At 38.4% G+C, this 26,957-nt stretch overlaps 2 protein-coding genes across 3 annotated transcripts in view; both read left to right on the top strand.

Annotated features, from left to right (window-relative positions):
* The first annotated feature begins 1,143 nt into the window (after nucleotides 1-1,143).
* On the top strand, nucleotides 1,144-13,961 carry atp6ap1lb (ATPase H+ transporting accessory protein 1 like b). The gene is made up of 7 exons (XM_033970102.2): nucleotides 1,144-1,331; nucleotides 8,057-8,094; nucleotides 9,246-9,322; nucleotides 10,531-10,769; nucleotides 11,049-11,099; nucleotides 11,183-11,426; nucleotides 12,079-13,961. Exons 1-7 carry the CDS (start codon nucleotides 1,201-1,203, stop codon nucleotides 12,313-12,315), a joined length of 1,017 nt encoding a protein of 338 aa, XP_033825993.1. The 5' UTR covers nucleotides 1,144-1,200; the 3' UTR covers nucleotides 12,316-13,961.
* Nucleotides 13,962-21,504: 7,543 nt separating this feature from the next.
* cacna2d3a (calcium channel, voltage-dependent, alpha 2/delta subunit 3a) overlaps nucleotides 21,505-26,957 on the top strand; it is a 110,685-nt gene continuing 105,232 nt past the window's right edge. For both annotated transcript variants that reach the window (XM_055222961.1, XM_055222960.1), the window contains exon 1: nucleotides 21,505-21,578. In XM_055222961.1, coding sequence (XP_055078936.1) covers nucleotides 21,531-21,578 — 48 coding nt within the window. In that variant the 5' untranslated portion in view covers nucleotides 21,505-21,530. The remainder of the gene's footprint in view (nucleotides 21,579-26,957) is intronic.

Raw genomic sequence — 26,957 nt, 5'->3', positions numbered from 1 at the left:
TTAGTTATTTTCCTGGACTATGATTAGATTTCAGGTATAGAGGGTAGACTAAATAACTGCTATGAGTAAGTAAATAACTAAGTATTTTATTTGCACACATAATGGTATTCAATATTAGCGTTTATCATCTATATTAATATAATAATAAGCAATATAACTTACTTAAAAATACGTTATTATGACAGACCTAGTTGGTAAATGAGTCTTCTAACCCTCAACTGCTACCCCAAATTTAGTATAGCCTCTCCAAATAATTAAGTATATGCCACTACGACATACTGCTTAAGAAAATAAGGCAGAAAATGACATAACAGCCCCAATCATCTTCTCCTTCAATAACTGTGAATTAGTGCAAGAGTGTCTGCCATGATAGTAGGTCACAATATTTGGTTATATAACCTACTCTTAATGTTCTGCCTGGAAAAACTACCAGATCATCTCATGTCTGAATAAAAGAGTTGAAAGTGCGGAGAAAAATCCTGCGGCACATCTCATATATGGGGCATTTTAATGAGGAGGGAAGAGGGGTATCAGCCTTCAGGTCATCCGTTTGGACCCTTACTCCTGTCTCATCCCTGGCCTGCTCAGCTGCTCCTGTCATCCATATTTGCAGCTTCACTGGACAATTTCCTCAGCTGCAGGCCCTCTCAGCCTCACAACAACACATAGATCAAGTCAATTAATTCTGCTATTGTGGCAGCACACTAGATTTGGGTCACGTAGGCATAGCCATGTGTGTTCAGTGGTCACCTAAAGTCTTGTCTACATCCTGCTGTCTCCTACATCACCTGACCTTGACTTTCACAGGTGATTTTCCACTAAGGTGTGTGTGTCGAACAACTACTCCCTAACACACAGCCCAGTCCATGTCCTTGTAGTTGTATGCAGCACTACAGAAACCACAGAAGCAGTTTGTCTGTGAGCTTGTGTCTAGGTAACATAGGTAGTGCAATGAAAAAGATTGCTGTCTATACTTAGGGCTTGCCTGCGGCTATGTGTGAGGGAGCGGAGTGAATGTGGGAGAGATGACACAGAGGGGCAGGAGGAGGAGGGGGGTGAGGATGACGCACGCTGAACGGCCATGCTCTCCTCTGATTGGCCCACGGAGCTGCCACTCTCCGGAGCCGAGAGTGAGCCAGTGCTGGAGGAGCAGATTATGAAGCGCAGCTCGACCAGCGGCAGTCTCCTCTCTGTGTCTCAATGGCTGCACACGCGTTGCTCCTGTGCTCTTTGGCCCTGCTGTCAGGGCTGCGGCCCGGGCTTGCCTTCATGGACGAAGAACTGCAGCCTGGAATCATCTACGAAGAAGTGCCTGAAATCCTGGATAGAAGGTAAATGCATCAGTCTGTGTGCTGCTATGAGCAGAGAGCAGGAGGAGGGGGAGGGGTATACTGAGATGCATGCGGGGATGCTGATGTCTTCTCTATTATAGACTCCTATATTTCTTTCTACTCTGCATTTTAGCCCAATTCTCACCTTGGCTGCTGTGGCTGATGTTAAAAACTGCGTGTTGTGGATGGGGTGTATCACAGTGGGCCACGCGGCAGGGCTTTTGTTTGTCTGAGAGCTGGGGACTGCATCAGACGCTGCTCATCGATCATGGATGTTGTCTCTGTACAGTTATGTTAGGAGCTAAAAAAGGCTGGGGCAGTGGGCCTGCAGGAAGAGGAGAGGAGAGAGGAGGAGAAAAGTAAACAAAGATGGGACAAAGAGGATGCTTCAGGGCTGGTCCCTGAGCTCTGTTTACCGATGCAGTCATTGAGAGAAAGGAGAGAGCGGGAATGGGATAGGGAATTCTAGCCGGCCTTGTCTGCATAATGCATATGAAGTTGTGCAGGTCAAATCTGGATCAAACATTCAGGGCACAAACTCCTCCTCAACAGAAATGAATGGGACTCTGGGCTTTAGAGCAGTTCTGCAGCTTATACAGACGTCCAGGCGGAGAGCTATAATTCTGTGCCAAAGCCATGTAAGGCTCTTGAAACTGTGCCATGCATGATGCCTTACAAAATCCTCTATAGTACAAGTACTGCACACTCACACTGAATGCACCCCTAACAAAGCCTTCTGATCAGTCTGTACTTCATCTGCTGTGTCTCTAAGTAATGACAACACTTAGACATGCTCAGTTACCACTGATGATTATTCCTGACATGTTCTCACAATCTTATCTGAACACACTGTACACAGCAGGCGCAAATGACTGGGCTTTACAATTTAATAAACCTTCTCTCCTGGGATTGCATTCATTCCAGTTCAATCTACTGTTTGTGAATCCAGCAGATCTCTATCTTAACTTCTCACCACTGCAGTTGAGAAGGAGATGTTAATGTCTTGTGGGAATAAGAGGATATTCCCATGGTGTAACTTTGTTCTTAACTCAAGATGCAGTTATATAATATAGAATTTTCATTCATCATTTCATTTCCTTGTAGACATCTTCCACAACACATTTTACACATTTGGCTGAGGGTTTGTAATAAAAATGTCAGTAATCATTACAACATTATATATTTTTTTACTACAATAAGTAACTAGTATATTATATTTAAACAAAAAGTCAGAATATGTTTGACTTAGACAAAACTCAGAATCTACATTAAAAACATAAAGAAGATCAGTAAATGTCAAATCTGTTCTCATAATTTAGGCTCTTTTTTGGCGTTTAGGCTTTTTACTGAGACCTAACCAATGGTGCATCTCTTGTGTATTGTACTTATATTGTTTTTATGCTCATGTACAGCATGTACAACATGCACAACATGTACAACATGTACTCATATGCATGTCTGCTCACTATGTTTCACTTTTATGTCTATTGTACACATTCTATGTTTCTTTATGCTTTTATATTAACAGCTGCTGATGTATTTGGCCTTTTAATATGACATATATTTTGACTCTGTTTTCAAAACACCAACCTACCTATGTGGCTACAGATGCCTCTACAACACCTGCCATAGTTACATAATGGACTGTATTATAAATAATATGTTTATAATTTCAGACTGACTGATTTATCTAAACTGAAAAAATCAAGGCGTGCAAAAGAATGTGCTAATAATCTCTTTTAGAATTAGTTATCATAACATAGGGCAAAGTAAAGAAGAGGCTTTTGCAGAGCAGAGCACAAGGAAAGACAAACTGGGACAGAGCGTCACAGGTGTCAGGGAGCGTGAACTTTTAAGCCGCAAGTTTCCAGAGTAACTGCACTGGCTTGTTACCAATGGATTTTCTGACATCATTGTCGTAAGCCCCACCCACTAGTGGAAAATAAATACACTACGGCAAAGATATTATATAAAATATTATATAAAATACAGTCAGTTTTGTAACCTGTGATATGGCTCAGTAAATAGTTATATCTTATGAGGCATTACAAAGTGTGACAAAAACTGTGACTTAAGTCGATACTTGATACGTTTGATTATAGACAAAGTGTCACACATTTTGTTTATTTAACTAGAGAGACTGGTTGTAGATTTCTCACCTTGTTTGTTTCAGAGCCTTATCTGTGTCCAGCCAAGTATGATTGCATTAAGCCTAAAACCATTAACTGGCCACAAGACACCCCTGTTAGAGATTAGGACACGTAAGGCATTTAAGGAAAACAAAGACTGCCATGGTAAAGTAGGAGCCATTTCAACTTGAAATGAGAATCTTAACTGAATCTATAATTTTATATATATATATATATATATATATATATATATATATATATATATATATATATATATATATATATATATATATATACATAATATAAAAAAGTCTAAACCTTTACCTCCTGAGGCCTCCTGAGCATTTTCACACAACATGAGTTCCCAATATATGCTCTCAGAGGCACACAGATAGCAGGAAAACTGTGGCTCTTGACCTGTGGGTCAAGTCTGAGCTGCAATCAAAACACTGAAATTGCAGCAGGATTTGGAGAGTCTTAGCGAACACATAAGGCCTAATCTGCATAGATAAATCTATTAATAGTCACACACCTGCCCTGGGTGGATTTATGAGTGTGTCTACCTGTTTACTGCTGTAACAGCGACAAAACTATGTAAAAAAAAAAAAAAAGTAACACTATGCAAAACACTCTTTATGTTCATTCAGTTCAACATGAAATTGTATCTGGGGTTGAAATAGGAAATAATACAAAGAAATGTAAGAACCTTCTACACTACACAAAAAGCAGTAAGAGTAATTATAAGAATCTACGCAGAAGCGTTATTAACAGGATACTGCGTGTGCCAGTCTAAGACAGAGATTATCAGCCCAATCAACACGTCAATCACTATAGGTACATTACTGTTGTAAAAAGAACAGAGAAGAGTAGAAATTATGACTGTAAATATTATGCTGATTCTTCTTGGAAAACCTTATTGAAAAGTAACAAAATTTGTAAAAAGATTTATTCAAAAGTTTAAAACATACTATCACTACTACCTGCTCAAGCATGTTTAGTTTTGGGATATAAAAAAGAGGAAATATTAAACAGGACTCACTAGTCCACAATTATATTTGAGATTTGTCGAATATGTCTGTGTAGACCCTCAGTCATCCAGGTCTGATCCATAGCAATGATGAAGTTAAATCTGTCAACTGGACAAAGTTGAGTTCTGAGTTCTGTCAAATGATCCTTTCTATGGTACATAGAGATTTTTTATATACAGTACATTTTTTACTAAATAAAAGTTGAAATATGGAGCCTTTCTTAAATCCATTCATAGTATTTCTAATAATATAGTTATTATTATATATTATATCCGATTTAATAGCAATTTATCTTGACTGTTGTTTGAATATTTCTATTTTCCTGTTGTTCAGGAACTTTGTGTTGTAATGCTGGAGCTTCCCCAATGTGGGACAAATAAAGGTTCTCTTATCTTAACTTTACAAATTATATATATTAATTAAAATCAGAAATGATTTATTCTGTTTGGACATTTCGCTTTAATAATGCCATGGCATGTGTCTTAAAGTCAAAGTCCAATAATGATTACGATGATCAAAATCTGATTACAATTATTGACTTGTTGCAGCCTAAATATTAAATATGAAATGAAGGATTTTTTTGAATGGGATAGAACTAGAAGTTGGGACATGTGCCTGATGCTGGATTAAAAAAAACATTATCGCCGTGCAATGTGTGATGCAGTAGAGTTGTGCCCTATGTTGTTAGTGCACATATTTAGGATGCAGAGGTGGACAAGGTGTGGTTCTGGCCTGGCTTTGATTATATAAAGGGCCAGTTCAGCACCCAGGCGCCGTGTGATGGGGCTGAGCCAATGACGCGGCCCGTAGCAATCCTGTGCTGCTGACCTCGCGAAACTGGCACAGGCACAAGCGCTTGGGCTTTAGTTAGCACTCACACACACCCCTCCTATGGTCCAAGACACAGGGTCCTCTGGCCAGCCCTGTCCCGGGACGGTGCAGGGGTAGGCAAAGAAGGGCTTAATCACTTGTGGGAGACATATGGCATGACTTACACACACCATTACAACACAATCACAGCTGTATATAAGGCAGAGGATTACACAGTCTATTTTCAACTGCCACTTGAAAACAGGCTATGCAGATAAAGAAAGTAGAATAAAAGCCTAACACAATGATAAATACTCATGTTCATAACATCATTATACGAGTGCAACAACAGCAACACAGGCTAAATGTTTAAAGGTCTTATATTAGACAAAATAGATTCTTGTGAGCTTTAACCAATGTTATAATGTTATTACCTCATCAAATACATACCTGGAGTTATGTTTTGTTTCATGCACACATGTTGAGTAATCCTTTATTATTAGTTTGTCTACGTCTCCAAAATTCAAAATGCTCAATTTCAAGTTATCAGTTACCGTTTACCTTTAGTTAAGTAGAGATTGGCATTTAATAATGCAATAAACCAAATAATTCTAGTAAAGCTCTATGGAGTTTAAAAATACATTAGAGCACTTCCTGTATTACCACATGACATCACAAGGTGGAACAGGGTTTTTTTCAGTTTAAGAAAATAACGCAGCCTAAATATGCAGAATTTGTGTGTGAATGACGCACAACTCTATGTACGTTTTTGATGAGGAAACAGCATTATAATCAGATCAGAAAATAATGTAATATAGGACCTTTAGCACATAATCCATAATAAGAGCTTACACCGGCACAAAACTAAATTTGTGGTTAAAAGTACAAAAAAAAGATACAGTGTCACATACTACTTTAACTTGCAAAATGACCTGGTTATCAGGCGTAAGTTATATGCTTTTAGTTACAACCAATTATTGTCATGGCCAAGACGCTTATCACTGACCCTAATGGGCGTATTATTTGAAACAACTGAAATTACTCTATTAAAGCAACCAGATTTAGGATAAAAAACAAACAAACTTGAAAACCTGAAGTCACTGATTGAGTAAATATCCCCAGATCACCAATAATATCTAATTCAGTAATAATAATGGAACAACAAAGAGAAGTGTCGCTTCCAATCACAATGATTAGAACAGTCCTTCATAATACTGCAATAGTAAATGTGTTACTTGTGCTGTCCTCATCAGAATTCACAAAAACAACATCCTACTCACTAAACTATTAAGGACTTTATTACTTTGCAGAAGTTGGTTGGACCAGAAGTCTTATTAAAATTAACACTTATTTATCCCAAGTGCAAATGACTGTGACATCATGCTTAATCTCTCAGGCCTCCATCATTTGACTGCACTGGACCAGACGTGCACCTTTAATCCTAATCCATTTGCCTCCAAACTAACCAATATTGTGCAAGCAGGAAAAACACAGTGGATGGTTGTGAAACAAAACAAAGTAGGCCTGGGCAATCTTCATTTTGATCTGTCTTGGTATTCGATCCAATTTCTTTCTAAAAACAAAATAAAAATGTCTCTTAGTGCTGATTTCACGAACATTAACAATACATTCATGCTATTTAACACAAAAATAAACACATTTCTGGACTTTGTCCAAACCACATGCTTTTACAGACAGAGGATTGGCTGTGGACCTCTCTATTAAAGAAAAAAACAGCTATGTCATTGCTGATTAGACATGACTGATTCACATTGTCTCGATGTCCAACCCTAAAATAAAGCATTACATTATCAAGTATTTAACAAAAGCTTTACTCAGAGTACTACTACTACTACCAATAGACAAACAAAACCATGAGATAACCCATTGAAAGAATGATTCAATTTAACCAATGCTATGAAGATAACTCTTACAATGAAGCCTCGATAATCACTCCATAGACAGCTTGAGGACAGTAAGACAATAAGGTTTATAATAAGCCTATATCACAGTGTATTTGCCTGCACTGAAGATTAGACGGGATGACCACAAACATCAGCCGTGTCAGCTCTGCACTGTAAGCCCATGGGTGATGTTTGACGTCTTGGTTTAGACTGCTAACAAGATCAGGATTACCTGGCAGATATACAGTACGGTTAAAGGTTAGGTCAGCTGATGCAGGCGAGGTGAAGTTGAACATTGAAGGAACAGGAAACAGACATCTTTTCTTTTGTGTCCTATGTAGGTCACTCACATTCACACCATAAAGCCACTAGCGCTACATCTGACAGGACAACTTAAGTTTAATATTGTCTTGGATGGGTAACTAGTAAGGAAGTCGAGAAGGAGTATGAAGTGTGGCTCTTAATAACTACTAAGCTTTGAATGTACAAAAAAATGATACACCCACACAGATATGGATGTTTTATTACTGTTAAATGGTGAAGACCTACAGCAAAAACTTTAAATATTATAGTAACACCTATGAGTCATTTTTAGGCTAAATTGTGTTGCTGCATTTGTAGGTTTCATTCTGGCCATCCTCAGCCAATCAGAATTTTTTTTTACTGCCAAATAAACACAAACCAATCCAATCATCGTATTGATACTTGTATTGGTTCATTAAAAAAAACATGGCTTAGGCAATTTTGCTGTCTTATAACAAATGCTTTGGGGATTTGTGTAGGCTGTCACAATTAATCTTCCTAATTATGGTTTTGGTTTCCTTGTGTAACATACATTTTTTTCCTTTCCACAGTGATGAGAACCCACAAAAGGCCACACGAGTCACATCAAGTAAGTATCAATCGCAAATGCAACAGTCCTGATTTAATCAACACTGCCAAGCTAGATCTGATGTGTTGCAGGATATCTAGCGCTGACGTTTTCACATTATGATTATATGGGAGGCGAGAGACTTTTCCCACTTATTTGAACTGCGCCGCACACAGACAGACCTAAATAGAGCGTGCACACACCTCAGTGCTCAGGCCCCTCTCTATTTCCAGTCTCTTGCGTCATCCCTGTGACTCATCAGCACTTTGTTTCACAGTTACGCTAGTATATTCTTCTCTGTTTACAAATAGACGATCATGTTCCCCCACCACATGATTCATAATGATTGACTTGTTTAGGAAGGTTATTTTTGATTTGCTAAATAAGCTGTCTTCAAAGCTCACAGTCAGAATCACAATGTGAACATGCGAGCTGCATTGCTCCACTGCAATGAGCTCATGATATGTGATATGTACAGAGTAGACTAGAGCTATGCAAACATCATGGACGATTTTCTGAAGGTGCACTATGTCACTTTTCTCATGGACGGTCCACCACCTGCTTGTTGCTATGGAAATGTTATTGCTTTTGCCTGGTATTTATCTCTATTAGGTGGCACCAACAAGCCAAGAAATGGATCAGATCTGGGAAGAGGCGATAAAGCAATATAAAAAACAGTGATGAAATAACTACTACATAGATACAGCTAACGCCATACTGTGGAACATAGCAAATGACAGCACACTCAGATAAATTACATACTGCACCTTTAAGAGATGCCTAAACAAATGTGATTCTATAAAAAGGAGTAATGCAAGTAAGTGGAGAGGAATAGTTAAATAAATCTTATATCTCACAATGGTGAAGAAATAACTCATTTATTAAGTTTTGACTTCTTTTTTTGCAATGATAAAGAAGTGCCTTAATATGGAGATGCACTTAAAATCCCTATATGCTTAAATACAGTTCCTAAACACGTAATAGTAATATTTTTATATCCTTTTAAATATGGCACCGAATGTAAACTGGAATCTGCATCCAAACCACAAAACATACCACATACTCATCAAATATGCAAATTATAACGCTCTTAACTCACTGCATTTTCGCTATTTCAACACTGAAAACAGGCAAAGAAATGTAATTATGGACCATGTGTTTTTATTTTCAAGATGGCGGGTTCGGCTTACAGAGTGAAGAAGTTATTTTAGCGCCTGAGGATGAAAACCCACTCAGGAGAATACTGCAGGTCGGTACACACTCTGTATCTCCCCCTTAATATCTTTTCACCATCAGCCCTCTCTATCTCTATCTATTTCTGCACATACAAGCATCTGCCCCCTCACCACACACAAATACACACACACGCGCGCGCACACAAATGGAGACGCACGAAAACATGCAGGCAAATAGAACACACCTCGGCCTGACCTTGAATGTGGGGATGTTGTTGGTTTCACATTTACCAACAGTAAAACATCCTTCTGACTGACTTACCCACAAATACCTTGTGTTGGAGTACTAAATGATAGGCTCACATGAAATTTATGTTTGTCACCCTTTGCAATAGATACATTTACTTGAGTAATATTAAATAATAATACTCAAACTTTGTTTGCCTTTCAAACTTTGTTTGCCTTTCTTATGAAAATAAGCAATTACTAACTTATTATTAAATTATTATTACATAATATCAATAACATAATATTACATTAATAATAATAATAATAATAATAATAATAATAATAATAATAATAATAATAATAATAATAATAATACATTAATTTATTATTATTATTATTACTATTGTTACTATTAAGTAATATAAGATAAGAAGTACACATACTACTTTACTTTGCAGATTATTAGTCAGAGGGCACAGTGAAAGGATGTTGGAGCATACAGTGCTACAGTCTGGTTGGTCAGCATCAGTTTATGTGGCTGTGCAGACATGCTGCTGTGAGGAGGTGCCTGAGCTCATCACTCACACCACAGTGATCCTGGGCTACAGCAGTTTTACAGGCACATGCGCCACTCAGGCTGCTCCTGTGCTCACATCAGAGACACCACATCTGACAACTTATTAATGACTTCTACCATACAACGTCCTACTGGCCTACCTTAAATGTGATTTGAGTGAATGAGACAAATCAGGATGCTGATGCAGAGTATTGCTAACAGCCGCCAATGCCTTGAATAAATCTGATTAAAGTATATCAGACAGATCAAGATGCTGATTAGGTCAGACTGATTCTTCACCAGGACTTGTGCAGTCATAGGTTAACCTCTATGTGGGCCACTGCCTGTAAGTAATCCTCTGAAATGGGACATGCAGCTCAAGCAGTATGTTTCTCAGTGTGTGTGATTGCTCCTGCTCTGTAACATCTGCATATGGACTGCCCACTCCTGCAGTACTTTTGAGCCTTCCCTGATGTATGCTTTCTTTGTATGTTTCAGCCTTTTAACTGGCATCAACCAGGCATGTCTCTCAATAAGAGAAAGCTGCTTCAGTCTCTCATGGGACCTTATGGGCCACTGAGTGTGTCATACAATGGGAAAACATGCATTTTGTTCAAAGCAAAGCGCCTGGCGATTCGCTATAGGAACCACACTTTCATCGACTTGACTGAGAGGGTGTTTAACCCCAACTCACCTGTGGACACAAAAGGCTCTATCTGCACCAAGGAGAAAGCCACGTATGTATCAATCTAACATATAGAGGAAATAGTTCAGACACAGAGACTAGGCAGTTGTGACTGTTGTGTTCTGTGTGAAAGAATGGAATGAACAGAGAAGTGATTTGACTTTCTTTTAAGATACCATTTTATAGGTAACACATACCCATATTATTGATATGTTTAAATGCACACCTAAATAATATAAAAATATTCAAATAACACATCCAATGATTATCTTTAAAATAGATGGATTGGCCCAGCGTGTGCTTTACAAATGTGGCGTTTTGTTTACAACAGGCTTTCACTGAGGTTTGGAGATGTAGAAGACCTGCGAGGCCTTGTCATAAGGTAGACTCAAGTGATTTTCTCTCATTCCCATTTACAAAATAAGGCAGTAACCTGACAGTCCACAATTTTCCGCTATCCTACAGGCTTCAGATGTCCAACACGTTTTACGAGGCAGCGGGACAGAACTGGTTTACTTTAGACAGCGTCCACATTCACTATAACTGGACCCAGGAGGCCACTTTCAATGCCAGTGAAGTCTACGCTCCGGCCACGTCGTCCTACCACTGCCAGCACGTCAGCAGTCTGCACAAATACGACACTCTGCTTGTGCCCAGCTCCCACACAGACACATCGGCTAACTGGCACATCACATTCACGGATTTTCAGGTACAACAGCAATATCGACATCAATTCTAACATAAAAGCAGCAGCTTCATTTAATGCACAAAATAACACATTTTGAAGTGCATTATATTACTGCAAATCTACTACAGACCTCATCATGCCAGAGGCACAATAGCTATAATGCCTAAACAAACCATATTGTAAATAAAATGTAAAATAAAACACTAGTAGTGAATTTCTAATGAGTAATTGATAATTATTTGACCCTCTACTCAAATGTGCTTGTAATGCAAAAAAAAAAAAAAAAGAAGAAGAAGAAATAAGAACAACAAATCAATAGCAATTATTGTGACAGGCCTACTTTGACTTACAGAGTCTTGTTATGGGGCTCCAAATTAGGCCAGTAATTTGATGGCAAATCTGATGTGTCTAAGTCTTAACAGCTAGTTGTTGTCATCTGAGTGTATAGAGCATAGATCTGAATCTTTGCCAGATATTTTTGGGGCTTGGCTCTCCGTCTATCAGTCTGCCCATTACCGTCTGTTTGGCAACTTTTCAATGTGTCTGTTGAGCCATCTGCTACCCTGTGTCTATCCCCTTTAACATACTGAGGTAGTCGAAAGCCTCTCAAAGCTAGTTGTCCTCTGTATATTTGACTATTATCTCATGTTACCTTGTCCTCGTCCCTTTTCAGATCCAGGCCTTCAACGTTCAGTCAGACAAGTTTGCATCGGCCAGTGATTGTGCCACGTTCTTGACCCCCGCCATCTTGATGGGTCTGGTCACGTCTCTGATCCTGCTGCTGGTTTTGGCATACGCTCTGCACATGGTGGTTCACCTCAAGCACATTGACCGCTATGAGGAGCACAAAGCAACGGTGTACTTTCCCCGCAGTCCAGAGGCAGAGCTACCGGACAAGAACAGTCTGTGAGAGCAGCCTGGGGACGATAAGGAAAAACCAAATGAAGAGAGGTGGCCAAGTAAATGGCAGTGAGTCAATACATGAGGGAAAAGTATCAACCACAATTTGATAAAAAGGTAACTTTACCTGATCACAGAAAAATAACCACAATAACCATAACCAAGGTTGGATACTTTTCTTTTTTTTTATTGACCTAAATCTTGGCATCCTAATCATAAAAGGCCTTTGGATGCTCAGAACTCCCCTGAGAGATGGTTTGAGATCCTCATGTCAAGGACAATCCCGGGGTCCCGAAGGGCACACTACGGCCTTTACCCCAGCCAGGAATAAACAGAACAGGGATGCAGCTCGCATCCAATCTGCTATAAGCTTCAGACTTATAAGGTTGTTCCAGCTTTTATTCCATTCTACTTTTCTAATACCTCTGCAAGTATGTAGGTACACAGCACTTCAAACAGCCACTTTTAGAGCCACAGTAGCTGCATGACTAAAGAGCTAGTCTTGTAGGCTTGCTCTGTGTTTCATAATGTTCATCTCTGGAATTCTTGCATGAGTTGCAGCTTAAAATACATTTGGCACAAACATGGAATGAGCTTGAAAAGCTTTGAAGCAAAAGAGAAGGGATCTATCAGAAAGCGCAGGTCGACCATCTGGCTGGAGTGAACGGACCAGCACTTCAGCCCTTGAGAGCCTCCTGGCATTAGCCACCCCTGGTCAGGACTGTTGGACTCAACTGTGAAACGGCATTTCACAGACCAGCCAAGAAAAGGGGTTTTAGCACAACATCTGTTAGCTGCAAATGCACTAACAATAGACTTTTAAAAACAATTTAAAGAACTATGCTGCACAAGATGCCGAGTGAGGGCGTGGCATTGAATATGAGTTTTTGGACGAATGGGCTCTGTGAGAGCCACACTGTGGACAAGGGAGGTCCAGGATCCTCAGTTCACACAACCACGTGAAGCTACAAAGAAGTTGCCATAAATTATGGAAAACGTAAAATAATGTGAAAATGATTCTAGGTGTTGAAGCTACATGTACAAAACAAAAAAGTGTACAGAAGTGTCACTCTGCGGAGGTCTTTTTTATATTCAAAGTAATCATTAAATATGAATAGGTACAGGATGACTATGCTAATCCTCATAACCAAAAGGATATACAAAAGCTGTAGATACATTAGATCTCTATACGATCATAGCCGTTTACTATCTTCAATTATTGCACAACTAATAAACTTAGGTACCAGTAAGATTGTGCTATGAGGATTGGTCAGAGGATCAGTACTGATACTTTTTCTACAACATGTTACATGTGTGTCTCTTTGCTTTAAACTGAGCCCTGCAGGTTCAGTGTCATCTGACTGTAAATTACAGTACAAACCTTAAAAACAGTGGACAATCCTGGAATGCCGTCCACTCTCTGACTTTAGCTCCATTAGTTCAGGCCACTAGACGCAGTACCATCAGTTTGTCATTACTACTGAGAAAACACAGCATGACAGTAAATAGATATCTTATGGCAGTTCTGTCAATCTGTAGCAGTGTGAAATGTGTTCTATGGTCATAAATGTATTTTACAAACTATGAACTGAGTGGAGGCGGTTTGTCCAAGGACCAACTGATGTTGAGTGAACAATAAATGATGTTCAGACAAAACTGTGCAGTTAATTTATGGTGAAATTATGAAACCAATTTTTTAAATGAATCTCTCCATCTTCCTCCTGTGTCCTCAGTCACGTGGCCCTGACCCTTTCTGACTGAAACTGATCCGCAAGAATCATCAACACACATGGGCCCAAGTAGTGCCTGCAAATTCAATTCGCAATTGGAAGAAAAATGTACTTCTAATAATGGCCTTGTGTATGTGATATGAAGTAGCCACATTGTCTACCTCTAAGGACATCTAGTGGCACAAAGATGCCACTTCAGCTGTAGATGCACATTTTGCGACATCATGCACCGCACGTGCACCTACACAGCCACAGAGCACGCGCTCGGTCCAGATAAGTACAGATAAACACTCACTCAACAAAATACTGTGGTTATACAGGTCACATACAGGTGTAGCAAACTCTTCTAACATATTTTGACTTACCATTAAGGCATTAGAGAGTTTCAGCTATTCACAACGAGCCACGAACTCGACCGCCTCATGATGATCAATGTGATTAAGTTGAGATATTACTAGGTCTAAAGTTCAAAGTACTTTTTTCCCAACGCAAGAGGGCAGCAACTTTCAGCTGTAAGTGAGTTAAAGATCTGATTGGGCAAAAAAAAACAAAAAACAAAAAAAAACAAAAAAAACAAAAAAAACAAAAAAACAAACCAAAAACGTTTAATTAAAATAAATAGCCTAAATGCATTTTATTTTTAATCATTACCATTTAACACGAACAAAGTCAATCAATTTGAAATAGATTGAAATTGGAGTGATTGCACAGCCCTATAACTTGACAATTAGCTTTATTTTCATGATGTACTGTATTCTGTGTGAATGACTTTGAATGAATTTGCATAATGTGTATTGTCTGGGTTTGATTACATAAACAAACGTCGCGCAAGTAGTTTTTCTCCAAAATCTCTTTTTATTCCTACTTGAGAAAATCCCTGCGTCTGTTATTGTATTGAATCACCACTAGATGTCAGTGTCTGCTCGTGTGTGAGTATTTGCTGAGTTGACCAACAGACCTTAAGTCACTCAGGGCAATACAACGAACCATACAAAGATATAAGGCTTCTTCCTTGTATACAGCCTTTTATTCCTTTTCTATTATCCAGTTTAGTAATGTTTTCAATTAAAAAAATGTGAAACAACAACTTAATCAAAGAGCAAAGTTCTTTCATCGACAGCAAAGGGCAAAGAGTATGTGTTGGTCAGTCTGGGATATTTGGTTTGCCTTTTTCTGTCACATATCAAAAGAAAAGTCATGTTTAGTGTTTGTTGTTAATCTTTCCCAGTGCAGAGGTCCGGAGCAGTACAGTTCTCTGGGAGGACCCACTCAGAGCTTTGTGGATGCAGCCTGCACAGAGACAGATAGGCCCCAGCTGTTTTATATGTAAAGCTGGCAGGCAGAAAGCAGGGACCCACGGGGATCTCAGCGCAACCTCCTTTGTTGGAGCCAAACTGTGGCGCAGTGCTACTGTCTAAGCCGCTTTGCATTCTGGGAGCACAAGAGACGGGCAGGGCACTGAGGATGGCAGGTGGGTAAAGCTTAAATGTTTTTGTATTTTTCGTGTTGTTGTTTTTAAGCCGCAAAAGGTCACATGCCAGTTTGTTTGTTTGTTTGGCCAAATAGGATAAATGGTGAGATTGAATCATGAGGACATTTGGCTTAAAGAAAATGCACTACATAACTTTTCTGATAACTTTTCTCCATGGAGATGTCATTGTTTTGCTTGAAATGTTCCACGGTATGCCATTAAGCACATCTATCTCTGTGGACAAGCAAATCTGACCCATTAATGCCAGATCTGTGGAGAGGCACCCCTGCTCAAAGTTGAACGTTTTCAAGGTTTTGTGCAATAAAAACATTTGTAATTGAATAAATGGCAGACAGAAGTTTAATGCCCTACTATGAAACATTTCAAGAAACGCAACAATATCTCCATGGAAACAAGTAGGTGGTCTTACCCCCTCACCAGAAATGTTACATAGTGCACCTTTAATTAGATAAAAATGTTGAAAAAGATGAAATATGTAAAACTTAAATAATAAAAAACATGGCCTATTTGACTACACTGCTCTAGACTTTAAAAAAATATTTTATAAGATGTGTCTTTTACAGAAATCAATTGTTAATGCCACTACCACTTCTGTGTCTGCGAAGCATTGCTGTGTGCTGTCAATCATTGTCTCTGCTAATGGGGGGCTTTGGTGCACATGTTCAGATTCAGTGAGTCGAATGTTAATTGGACATCATAGTTTTTCATCCTTCATGAGCGCAGTGGAAGTGTCTGGCCTCATTCTAGCCCCACGGGTGACTTACCATTGCAAATGAGTTAGTTATCGGCCGGTTTTTGGTCCTGTCTAACATATTTTGTGGGTCAGAAAGCAAGGATTTAGCTGTTTGAAATGAATTCTGTAACCTTGTATAAGAAAAAAAAAACAAAAAAACAAAAACATGAATGATACTGTACACCAAGTTGTCAAAGTAAAAAACAGTTATTCTGACTATTAAATTATTCTTATTGTATTTTGCTGAACTTATTTTTGGAGCCACCTTTTATAATATGATTGTCTCCCCCAAAATATAACAAATGCTGTGTTTTGTTTAGGTCAGGAGTGTCCAAACTTTTCTCATTATGGGCCACATATAAAAAACAAAACAAAAACAGACACACTGAGGGCTGATTGAGGGCCATTGACTGGTTGCCAATACAGTGAATACTTCAAATCTGTGTTATTATTACAAGTTAGACTGAACCACTAGACCTTTATTCATGCTTACATCCTCAATAGGACACATTAAATATTGGATATGGGCTTGTTAAAGTAGATTTTCAGAAATGTACAGTATAAAGTACTGTTTAAGGTAAATCACCTGGAAGCTTGAGGGCCAAGAAAAATTGGTCTGAGGGCTGCATTTGGCCCCCGGACCACAGTTTGGGCATTCCTGGTTTAGGTCATAATCCAAGAAGTGATCCTCTGTTTTTTTGAAGTTCATACGTTACTTCAAAATACATACAATGCCTTCACTTGTCAGATATTAGCCTTATTTACACTGCTTTGTTTATTGATGAGGACAGGGTCTTTACAGCCGTTGCTGGCAATAATGGCATTGTGCACGTAAGCCTGTCACGATAATTGCTATATCGACTTATCGTTAAATATATGATAGCACGAACAATCATTTTTGGGGGGGCAGTTTTTATTGTGTGTACTTTTTCTTTGCATTAGCGAGAAATCTTTAGTTATTTTTTTGGTTGTATGATAAGATTTAAGCCATAGATGGTTGAATTAATAACTTCTATGACTCATTACAGATGCACACTATGTACTTGTGTTTCATTCTGCTGTTTATTTATTGTAGCTCATTATTTATTTTACAAAATTGTCGATTTAGAATAGTTTTGTGGTTTAAATCTGCTCTTGGGTTATTATGTCAGTGTCAAAAATGAGTTTCCATATTATCTTTTATTATATATTTACTTCAGCAATATATGAAACTTCAAAATTTGTTATCGCGACAGGCCTATGTGAAATCAGGAATGAAATGCAGCCACTAGTTCTCCATATAAATACTTTGTTTTAAGTTTAACAATTGTACAACTACCAGGTAAACTGAGGACATGCAAAGGCAATATGTGTTTTATCTTAATTGAAGTGGCTCAGAAATGTAAAATTAAATGGGCTGCTTTGGGCGAAACCTGTGTGAGCCTGTTTTGAATACAGATTACATACGAGCCGTTTATAATCTGCTAGACAAATAATGCAAACATCACTCGTCTTTCACTGCATGCATAATGAAACCAGGTCCAGCATCAAGGGTTTGTACACAATCAATTTGATATTGTTTGTTTCAAGGTGCAGAACAATTACAGCATTGTTCAAATAATAATACATTATACACACATTCATTTCTGTTTTCCCATATTGTAATTGTCTTTAGGTTTATTCTGCTACGAGGAAATCCAAGAAACTATTGACCTTGGAAAACTGAGCGGATTGGGTCAGGTTAGTACTAGGATGGGAGACCATTATGGTAGAGGAGGTAGTTGTGTCTTTGCCAACCTAAGAATGTGGCGTGTGTGTGAGTGTGTGAAGTCACAATGTTATTACAATAGTTTTAAAAGTATGTAGAGAGCTTTTTCCAGACTCACTTAGCTTTGAGCATCTTCTATATCTACAAATAACTATCCATGCTAGTCCTTTTTTATGGGTTTATTTCTAATTTCTAACAAATGTATTTTCTGATTTATGTTATAATGTTGTTTCCTCATCAAAAACAAATGTTGAGCAACCCTTTATTATTAGTCTGTCTACATCTCCAAAACTCAAAATGCTCTGTTCCACCTTGTGATGTCATGTAGTGGTAGTTTTCAACAGCTCTTTTTGCCCTAAGTTTAGTAGAGATTGGCACGTTCAGGGTGGCAATTATCTAAATGATTCAAGTCAAGGTGTGTGGAGTTTAAAAACAGTGGAGCACTTCCTGTATCACCACATGACATCACAAGGTGTAACAGAGTGTTGCAAGAGAAGAACCTGGCCTAAATATGCAGGGTTTGTTTGTTAAACATGTGTAAATGAAACAAAACATAACTCCACGTATGTTTTTCAGGAGATAACAGCATTATAACATGGATTAAAGCTCACAAGAGTCAATTTTGCGTAATATAGGCTTTTTAAGGAAGAATAATGCCAAAAACTGAAATGTAAATGAATACATAATATTACACAATGGATTCAACGCACACAGTACACAAACCATTAACTGCCAATGATATCCTGTCATAGTGTCCTCTGTTGAATTCCTCCCTGTCCATCCTCGTTTCCTCTCTCCTTGCTTCCTCTGTCCTCATTAAGCTCTTCCTCTTTCATCTCCTCTCTGACCAGCTCTGTCCCACCTCACACTGCCTCACCATTGTTTTGATATATGACCTAATTACTCTTTACTAATTGAAGTTCTACGACCATCGCTACTACAGCCTTTTTATAGAATTATATCAGTATTGTGCATATTGGTATGGGCAGTTTTTTGGTTGTCGCAGTTGCCGGTTGAACTTGCCGTGTTACACCAGCTTACTTGAGTTTCATGAATAGCTCAATGTTCTGATTCTTATCTCGGAGCCAAGGAAATGAGTGGCGTGTAATTGCTATAAAACACAATTATGTTCACTGATATGCATCCTTTTCTGCAGCTTACTTTGATGACAGTTAATCTTTACTATCCTTTTAAGAAGCCCTCATCACTCTTTCACTCTTTTTCTTCTCTGCCTGAATTGGATCACGCTTCAGTCGTTTCTTAAGCATTTGCTGAACAATCCTCTCCCTGATTTCACTCTCTCTTCCTTGTTTCACCGCTGACCACTAAGGAAGACCCTATTGTGCTTGTTTTGTTTTTGCATTTCTATTTTTGACTGTCCCCAATCCTCTGAAGTCTGAAGAATTAGAGGGTTACATAGCTGCATTTGTGCCAGTTCTATGGCCTGATAAATGGAGAGGGTTGTATTAGACATATCATTTGCAGTAATCTAACCTTTGACTCACTGCGTAACCAAGGCTGCATGTGTATGAAATGTACACACGTCATCAAAATTGGGACTGAACTGTGCCTAAACCTAGACCTGAACCTGGACTACCCCAGGAGGACTAAATCAGGACTAGAACAGGGTCAAACCAAGTCTACATTAGGACTAGACCATGGTAATGTTTTGCTGACTATAACGAACCTGAACAATTTTTTATTAACATTTCATGATTTTGTGAAAGTCGTAGATGATTAATTTTAATGTTGCGCATCCGTTCCCTGTACGCTTACCCTTTTTTCACAATTTCATGCATTGACTAGATCTTGGAGAAAAAACTAACAAACAAAAAAACAGAAAAATACCAGAAAAACCACAGACTCACAGTCATCCTTGAATATATAATAGATTTATGTACACTTTCTTTACCTGTCTGCTTGCTTTTATCTTGGTGACTGCTCTTACAAGCATCGCTGGGTAAAAATGTCTGCTGTGTAACACACAATAACACTTAATTCTAGTAGCTCTCAGGGGACATTTTAGCCTTGAGCATAAAAACTTCCATTTGGTGAAAGCAAAAGGTACAAACACACTTTAGACAGGAGTGATTCCCAACAGGCGGATCACGACTTGTCAGCGCGTTACTTTTTCATATCTCTATTGCTTATTTTGAAATTCCAAAATTGTTATTATTTTCATTAACACCTTAAATTTCAGTCCAATTTATTTTTGTAAATCCCCAAATCCTCAAATCAGCAGTTGCTTCTTAGTGCTAGATAAGTTGCACGAGTGGATCAGGAGATAATCATACTTTATTGTACATTTGTAGTGATTAAAAGGTCTGTTATTGCGTTTCCGTTTCCTGCAGCTTCCATCCCATGAAACTCAATATTCAGACGCACCGTGAGTCGCCTGCGGGGTCTCACACACGCGCTCACACACCAGCGACACATCAGTGCTGCCAAGTGTGTCTAATCGACATGCTTATCATATGGACCTTTTAAAAACTATCCCATCTCTTTTGTCAGCGCTGTATTGGTAATCCCGCTTCAATGACCCGACCCTAAACACTAATCTGACACAAAAGAAAAGGATACAACAGTCCGCGGGATGAGGAAGAGCAGTGAGAGGACGTATGGCGTATTTCAACAGTATAAAAGCCTCCAGATGTAGAGGGGGAGAGAAAGTAAACTCCGGAGCGCGTGGAGACGGTCTGGACACATCAGTCAGCAGAGGAGGCGTGCTCTCTCTCTCGTGCACCGCAGCGTTTGATGATCCCCGTATGCTCTCTCCCTGTGGGTGAGGTCGCTTTACGGTGCAGCGGAGCAGACTTTACCTGTCCGACCGGAGCTTCACATCGGCGTGATCCGCAGCGGGCAGCGGGGCAAACGACGCGCTTCTTTTTGGTTCACTCGTTCCTTATGGATCTTTCAGTCTCTCGTGTTTTCTGCTTCCCAAACCAAGTAACTCCTGGTTATGAAATATGAACATTAACAGTTTGGTCACATTTGATCGCGTTTTTTATTGTAGGAGAGAAACCTATCCATCGTGACAAGACCGTTATTACTGGCACTGTTGCGTTCTTTTTGTTTTGATAAAATGCCGGCTGGACAGATCCGCGTGCCTACTGGAGCGTGTCTGCTGGTACTTTTCGGGACTCTGAGCTCCCGGGTCACGGAGGTGGGAGGCACCCATCAGAGCATCCCGCCGTCCGTGTAAGTGCATGCTCTTTTACGCACAAACTGCACGAGCTCACTTCTTCCTCATTTACGCATATGCGACGTTTTATCGACAGATTCATTCAATATTAAACTTTATTAATAGTACATTTAAGGAATTATATCATATTATATCACAATTTAAACCATGCATCCTTGTGCAATGTGAATATTGTCACTGGGGAATCCAATAGTCTCTGAGTCTCAAAAGAACAACGTACAACTGCAGTTATAATGTGGGCACAGATCATTTTCTCTGTCTGAATTGCAATTTGTTGTTGTGTGCAGAGTGAAACTGTGGGCTTCAGCATTTGGTGGAGAGATGAAGTCCATCTCTGCAAAGTATTCTGGCTCCCAGCTGCTTCAGAAGGTGAGCCACTGTCACATTTCATTCAGAATTTTGTCTCTAGAAGTTTTTTTTTTTTCTCATAGACGTTTGAAATGCAATACTGTAAGAAAACACTCTCAAAATATCTCAAAATATTTAAGTTCACCCCAGATATTGTTACATTCTGTATTGGCTATACATATTATTTATTAACCATAGAGGTGTGCAGTGTGAGGTATTTTGCATATACATTCACACATTCACTAAGCGTAGATCATTTTACTTAATATAAAATATAAACTGACAATGCTTTGACTTTTAACATTTACATAAAAAACACCTGTTTGTAAATGTATTAAGGTTGAACTCCCTGTTCTTGTGTAATCTCTGGCATTAGAGTAAATGTGTGGAAAAAGACGTTTTAAGTCCTTGGGAGAGAAATGTCACTCTTCCTTTTAACTGCAGGGCTGTGTGTTTTTCTGCCTCTTGAGACTGTGTAATGCCTGCTCTTTTGATAGCTGCATGTTTAAAGCTTGTTCACAACATGTGTCCTTGTTTTTCTGCCCATTTGATATCCGAGTACTTGACACAGCTCTTTGTGCGTACATAGACTGGGTTTGAACCATACAAGGGAGTGTATCTTGCATAGTGATTGTCTTTTAAACCACTTCACACTGGCCTCTTCATCTTTTTCCTGTGAAATATTTGAGTGTGATGGAATGCAAATTTGTCCTAATGGAGGGTCATCTGATGAAGCATGAATTAATAGTGGTTAATGGATAGAGAGGGCCAAAGTTCTGTTAACCCCAGTGGGTGGTGGAGGCATTAAGCTGTTTGGTGGTCTGGTGATTTGAGGCTTGGCTTCTGGGACACAGTGTGATCTGGCAACCCGGAACATACATCTTTCTTGTTGTTTTTCCAGGAACTTTTCAACCATAACCAATGATTTTATTATGAAGTACTGTTGGAATGTCACAGTATCAAATTTTACTGTTACGATTATTATTATGAAAAGGATTAGTACAATTATACACAATTAGTGACGCTATGACTAGGCCTGTCACGATAATGACTATATCCAGTTATCGTTCAATACATGAAAACTAGAATAATTTTTATATAGTGCTTTTCCACCTTCAAAGTACTCAAGCATCGAGGAACCACTCACCCATTCACACACATTCATACACCAGTGTACGCAGATACTTGGGATGAAGTGGTGTAAGTGTCTCTCCCATAGACACAACGGCCGCATTCATCTGTGATAGCGAGCATCGCCAACCTGTGGGTCAGTGGATCTGTCCACTCAACCAGTGATGTTTATGTCGAGAGCAGGATTCGAGCCAACAGCCTTCGGATCAATGGACAAACACCAACTGAACTACTGTCGACAATATATTTTGGGGCTCAATATGTATTGTGGGTACTTTTTCTTTGCAAAATTGGGGAGATTTTTGTTATTTTGGTTGTAATATGCTAAGATTTGAGCTGTAGAGGGTTGAATAAGTTGCTTCTATGGCAAATTATTGCTTCATTTGGCTATTTCTTTATTGCAGCTCAAGGGTGTTAATGATACTGTATATTTAAAAATGTTTTTGTTGGGATTATCTTACTGTATTTTAATTGCAGCAGTGGCTTAGAATCACTTCAATATTATTGTTTATCACAAAATATCATGCTTCAAATTGTGTTATGGTGACAGGCCTAATTATGACCAAACAAAAGTAAAATGATTCACTTTCATTCACATTGTCTAACAGATTACATTAACTCTATAATGTCACTCACTTTATGAAGTCAAACTTTCTCAATCTAAAAGTAACGTTATTGTGACATAAACAGCCAGACAAAAAAGTTCTTTACATGTGGGCTTATTTTTGTGGAGCTTGTATTATTATTATTATTATTTTTTATTTTTTTTGCACTGCTGGGAAATTGTTGGTTATTTTTTGACTATATGATAATGTAAGCTTAAGGTTGTAAGGTTGAATTAATAACTTCTATGACTCATTCATTCACCTACTTATTGCAACTCATGATTTTTTTTTCTTTCTTTTTTTTTTTTTTTTTTTTACAATTTTGTAGATTTAGAGTAGTTTTTGTGGTTTAAATTTGCTCTTGAGTTATTGTGTCAGTGGCATATATATGATCGTTTATCGCCTATATTTACTTCAGCAATATATCGCGCTTCAAAATGTGTTATCGTTTCAAGCCTAATCTTGACACTCCTGTTAGGAAAAGAAAAGTTTATTAAAAAAAAAAAAAAATTGTTAAAAATTATGAACTGCAATAAATAGATAACTGAACGCTACACTTAAGTAGTTTGTTTGTATCTAAAATGAGTCATAGAAGTTCATATTCAATATTTTGCTGTAGCTGTTCCCAGACTCAGGAACAATCTTCCTCTTCCTCTTCCTCTTTGTATTAGAACAGCACAATCTTTAAATATTTTTAAATGTTTGTTGAAAACTCATTTGTTTGCACTGGCTTTTAACACGAGCTGAGCGGGACTCTTGTATTGTATTGTTTTATCATGTTTTTGCATGTTTCATTTTATCAGATTGCACTTTACGTTGCCTTTGTACAGCACTTTGGGCAGCTGTGGTTGTTTTTACATGCACTTTATGAACACATGTGACTTTACTTGACCTCTATAGTGCAACTCTGATCATAGTGCAGTAAACTAACCAAAATTTTCCCACTAGTGACCTGATAAATATTGACCCCTAAAAATAATTGTTCCATCTATCATGTATTGAATGATAAGTAGTTAGTAGTATTAGTAATAGTATTGATCATGACAGGCCTAATTACAGACAGATAAATGCATTCCCAGTTTCAAGGGTTATTTGATAAAAAGATGACAGCAGTTTGAACGATGTCCCTGAACATCATGGTGCCAGGACTTGCTCCACTGTCACGTCCTGTGTCCTTATCATAGGCCCACATGGAACAGGAAATCTAGGCTCCGTTCACACACTCATGAACTTGCTCAGTCTATGCACAGCGTGTGTTTCATCACAGCTGATAAGTCAAAGAGCCACTGTTATCTGTTTGACAGGATAAAAACTCTTCGCTCTCTCATCCATTTCCACCTTCTAAAGGAAGATAACCCTCCCGCCGAGTGATGACCTCTTTATGAAATGCAAATCAGGGCTTCAGGGTTAATTGAGCTAAGAAAAAGACTGGAGACCTCTTGTTAAGAAAAGTGTATTTTTTAACCTCTCAACTCTGATTGCTCTTATATACATATGTTTTGAAAGACCGTCATATGGATGTTCATGTTCCTCATGTTTAAGGAGTGTGGAACAAGGCAGGACAATATATTTCTTAATTTAATTCACGGGAACCTATAGCGATAAGTCATAATGTTATCACTAATATTGCGTTATTAATAGTACAATTATGAATGAATTATGAAAACCAGTTCATTACAACATGCACACACATTTATGAAATCCATCAAAGCATTTCTTCCTCCTAATAAGCACTAAAACAAAACTGCTCTTCTCAATTTAAAAATAATACTTTTTGTCTAGTCTTAGTGTTTTTAATATTGCTGTTAGGCTACTTAATAGCGCACAAATGCCAAATAAATATATTGCTTCTTTTACCTATTTTTTCTTGTTATTTTCTGTGATTAGAAATGTCTCCCGTACTTAATGTGTATATTTACATTTGTGTTGGTATCTCCGCTGCTTTTGTCCAGAGCGACTGCGAAGGCACAGTATCACCCCGGGGTGCAAATGCTTTTAAATGGGAGTAGGTTGAATGAAAGCTGTTCTCTGCTGTAGCTGGACACAGAAGGAGACGCATGTGGCTGAAGGAAAAAGGCTGTGTCTTGTGTGAGTGTGCGTGATTGTGTGCGTTTGTGTGTAAGATTGTATTCCCTCAGGGCTATGGACAGATGGGCCGCGACACTGTTATCTGCCTGACCCCAGTGCCGCACAAGTCCCTCAGAAAGACCTCCCTGATGCACACATTCAAATGCGTGACCTGGATCATGCTCCGTACACTATCACAAAGACCTTTAAGCAGCCTGCAGTATACAAGACGCACACTTGTACAACACTGTTATCTTGTATATATGTAGACTAACACATGTGTCTAGAACTAAGATCAAATTGCACGACTAAAAACTAATTATAAGTCACTTTTTAATAAGCTTGAAACCATAACTTCCCATTTTGACACATCACAAGGTAACATAAAGAGACTATAGACAAACTGCAGGTAGCACTATATCACTATAAACTTTTTAATATTTTTTTATTGTGAGTTAATACACCAATAACGGCTCATACAGTACCACTTTGTAATAACTACACTACTTAATAAATGATATGTTCATTTTGAGTTTGTTAGTTTGATGCTTCATTAAGGCTAATCAAAATTTAGTTATTATAAAGTGTTAGCAATTATACTTCATGTTTTATGGACTGGTACAATTCTCATCTGTGTTCACATTGCAATTAATCCAAAATCAGTTTGAATAAATGGAGTTAGCTAATTACAAAGGCATGCACATATTTAGGTAATGCCCTTTGCCAAAGTAAAATATTCCATCTCTGTGTGCTCCATGTCTATAACCTGTAGTTAGACCTCCACCAATAATTCTCTATATATTTTTATCATTTACTCCTAATTTGCATGATAAATAGCCTATAGTTTATGCATTTATATCCCAGAATTGATTTAAATGACAAGTACCATCTCATTAAAAACAGCTGCATATAATTTGTTTCTGGCAACCCCACACCCCTGTTTTGTCTCTCCTTACCCCTGGTGTCCTGAGCTGTTCTCCCCTCACTTCCTGTATTGGGAACAGATCTGATTTCAAGGTTATACCAGCCAGGACATAGGTCTCTGTGTGCCATATATACAGTATACGGCGCTACATGTGCGCTTAATAATGACAAAAACACACAATCAATGAACATCTCAACCTAATTAGTTTTACAGTGAGTCACATGTTGTATACAAAGTGTGTTTGGGGCACAGTTTACTTCTCCCCGGCTCCCACTGATTTGAATTAGCTCTGTGAGTTCTACCTTCTGCACTGCTGTTCTGTTGAAATCTTTAATTTCATGTATCATTGAGCAACCTGTCTATATGCGCCAGTCTGGCTGTAATGACTGTGTTTGTGGATGTCTGAGGCTGGAGCAGTTTTTATACCACACTGCAGTTTACCACACTTTTTCACGAGGTCTTTGGGGGTAAAGCGTGGCAATTCTTACTATTTTAAAGTTATCTGGGGATTTGTGGACTTAAGGACAGGGACAAATCCACCTGCAACAAGAAATGTGTCTAGTTTAATTGTCATTTGCACAACAAAGTACAGTTACCCCTGGGGCACCCACTTTCATTTATTAATTTGATTAATTTAAGATTAACTTAATTAATTATATTAATTTTTACTCA

Source organism: Periophthalmus magnuspinnatus, chromosome 7 (genome assembly GCF_009829125.3).
Source record: "Periophthalmus magnuspinnatus isolate fPerMag1 chromosome 7, fPerMag1.2.pri, whole genome shotgun sequence".
Taxonomy (NCBI): Eukaryota; Metazoa; Chordata; class Actinopteri; order Gobiiformes; family Gobiidae; genus Periophthalmus; species Periophthalmus magnuspinnatus.
Note: the sequence above shows the minus strand (reverse complement) of the source record. Positions and strands in the feature narration are given on the sequence as shown.

Coding starts and splice junctions, on each gene's coding strand:
- atp6ap1lb (XM_033970102.2), top strand. CDS start 1,201: ATGGCTGCACACGCGTTGCTCCTGTGCTCTTTGGCCCTGCTGTCAGGG. Junction 1,332..8,056: donor CCTGAAATCCTGGATAGAAG/GTAAATGCATCA, acceptor TCCTTTCCACAG/TGATGAGAACCCACAAAAGG. Junction 11,100..11,182: donor CTGCGAGGCCTTGTCATAAG/GTAGACTCAAGT, acceptor GCTATCCTACAG/GCTTCAGATGTCCAACACGT.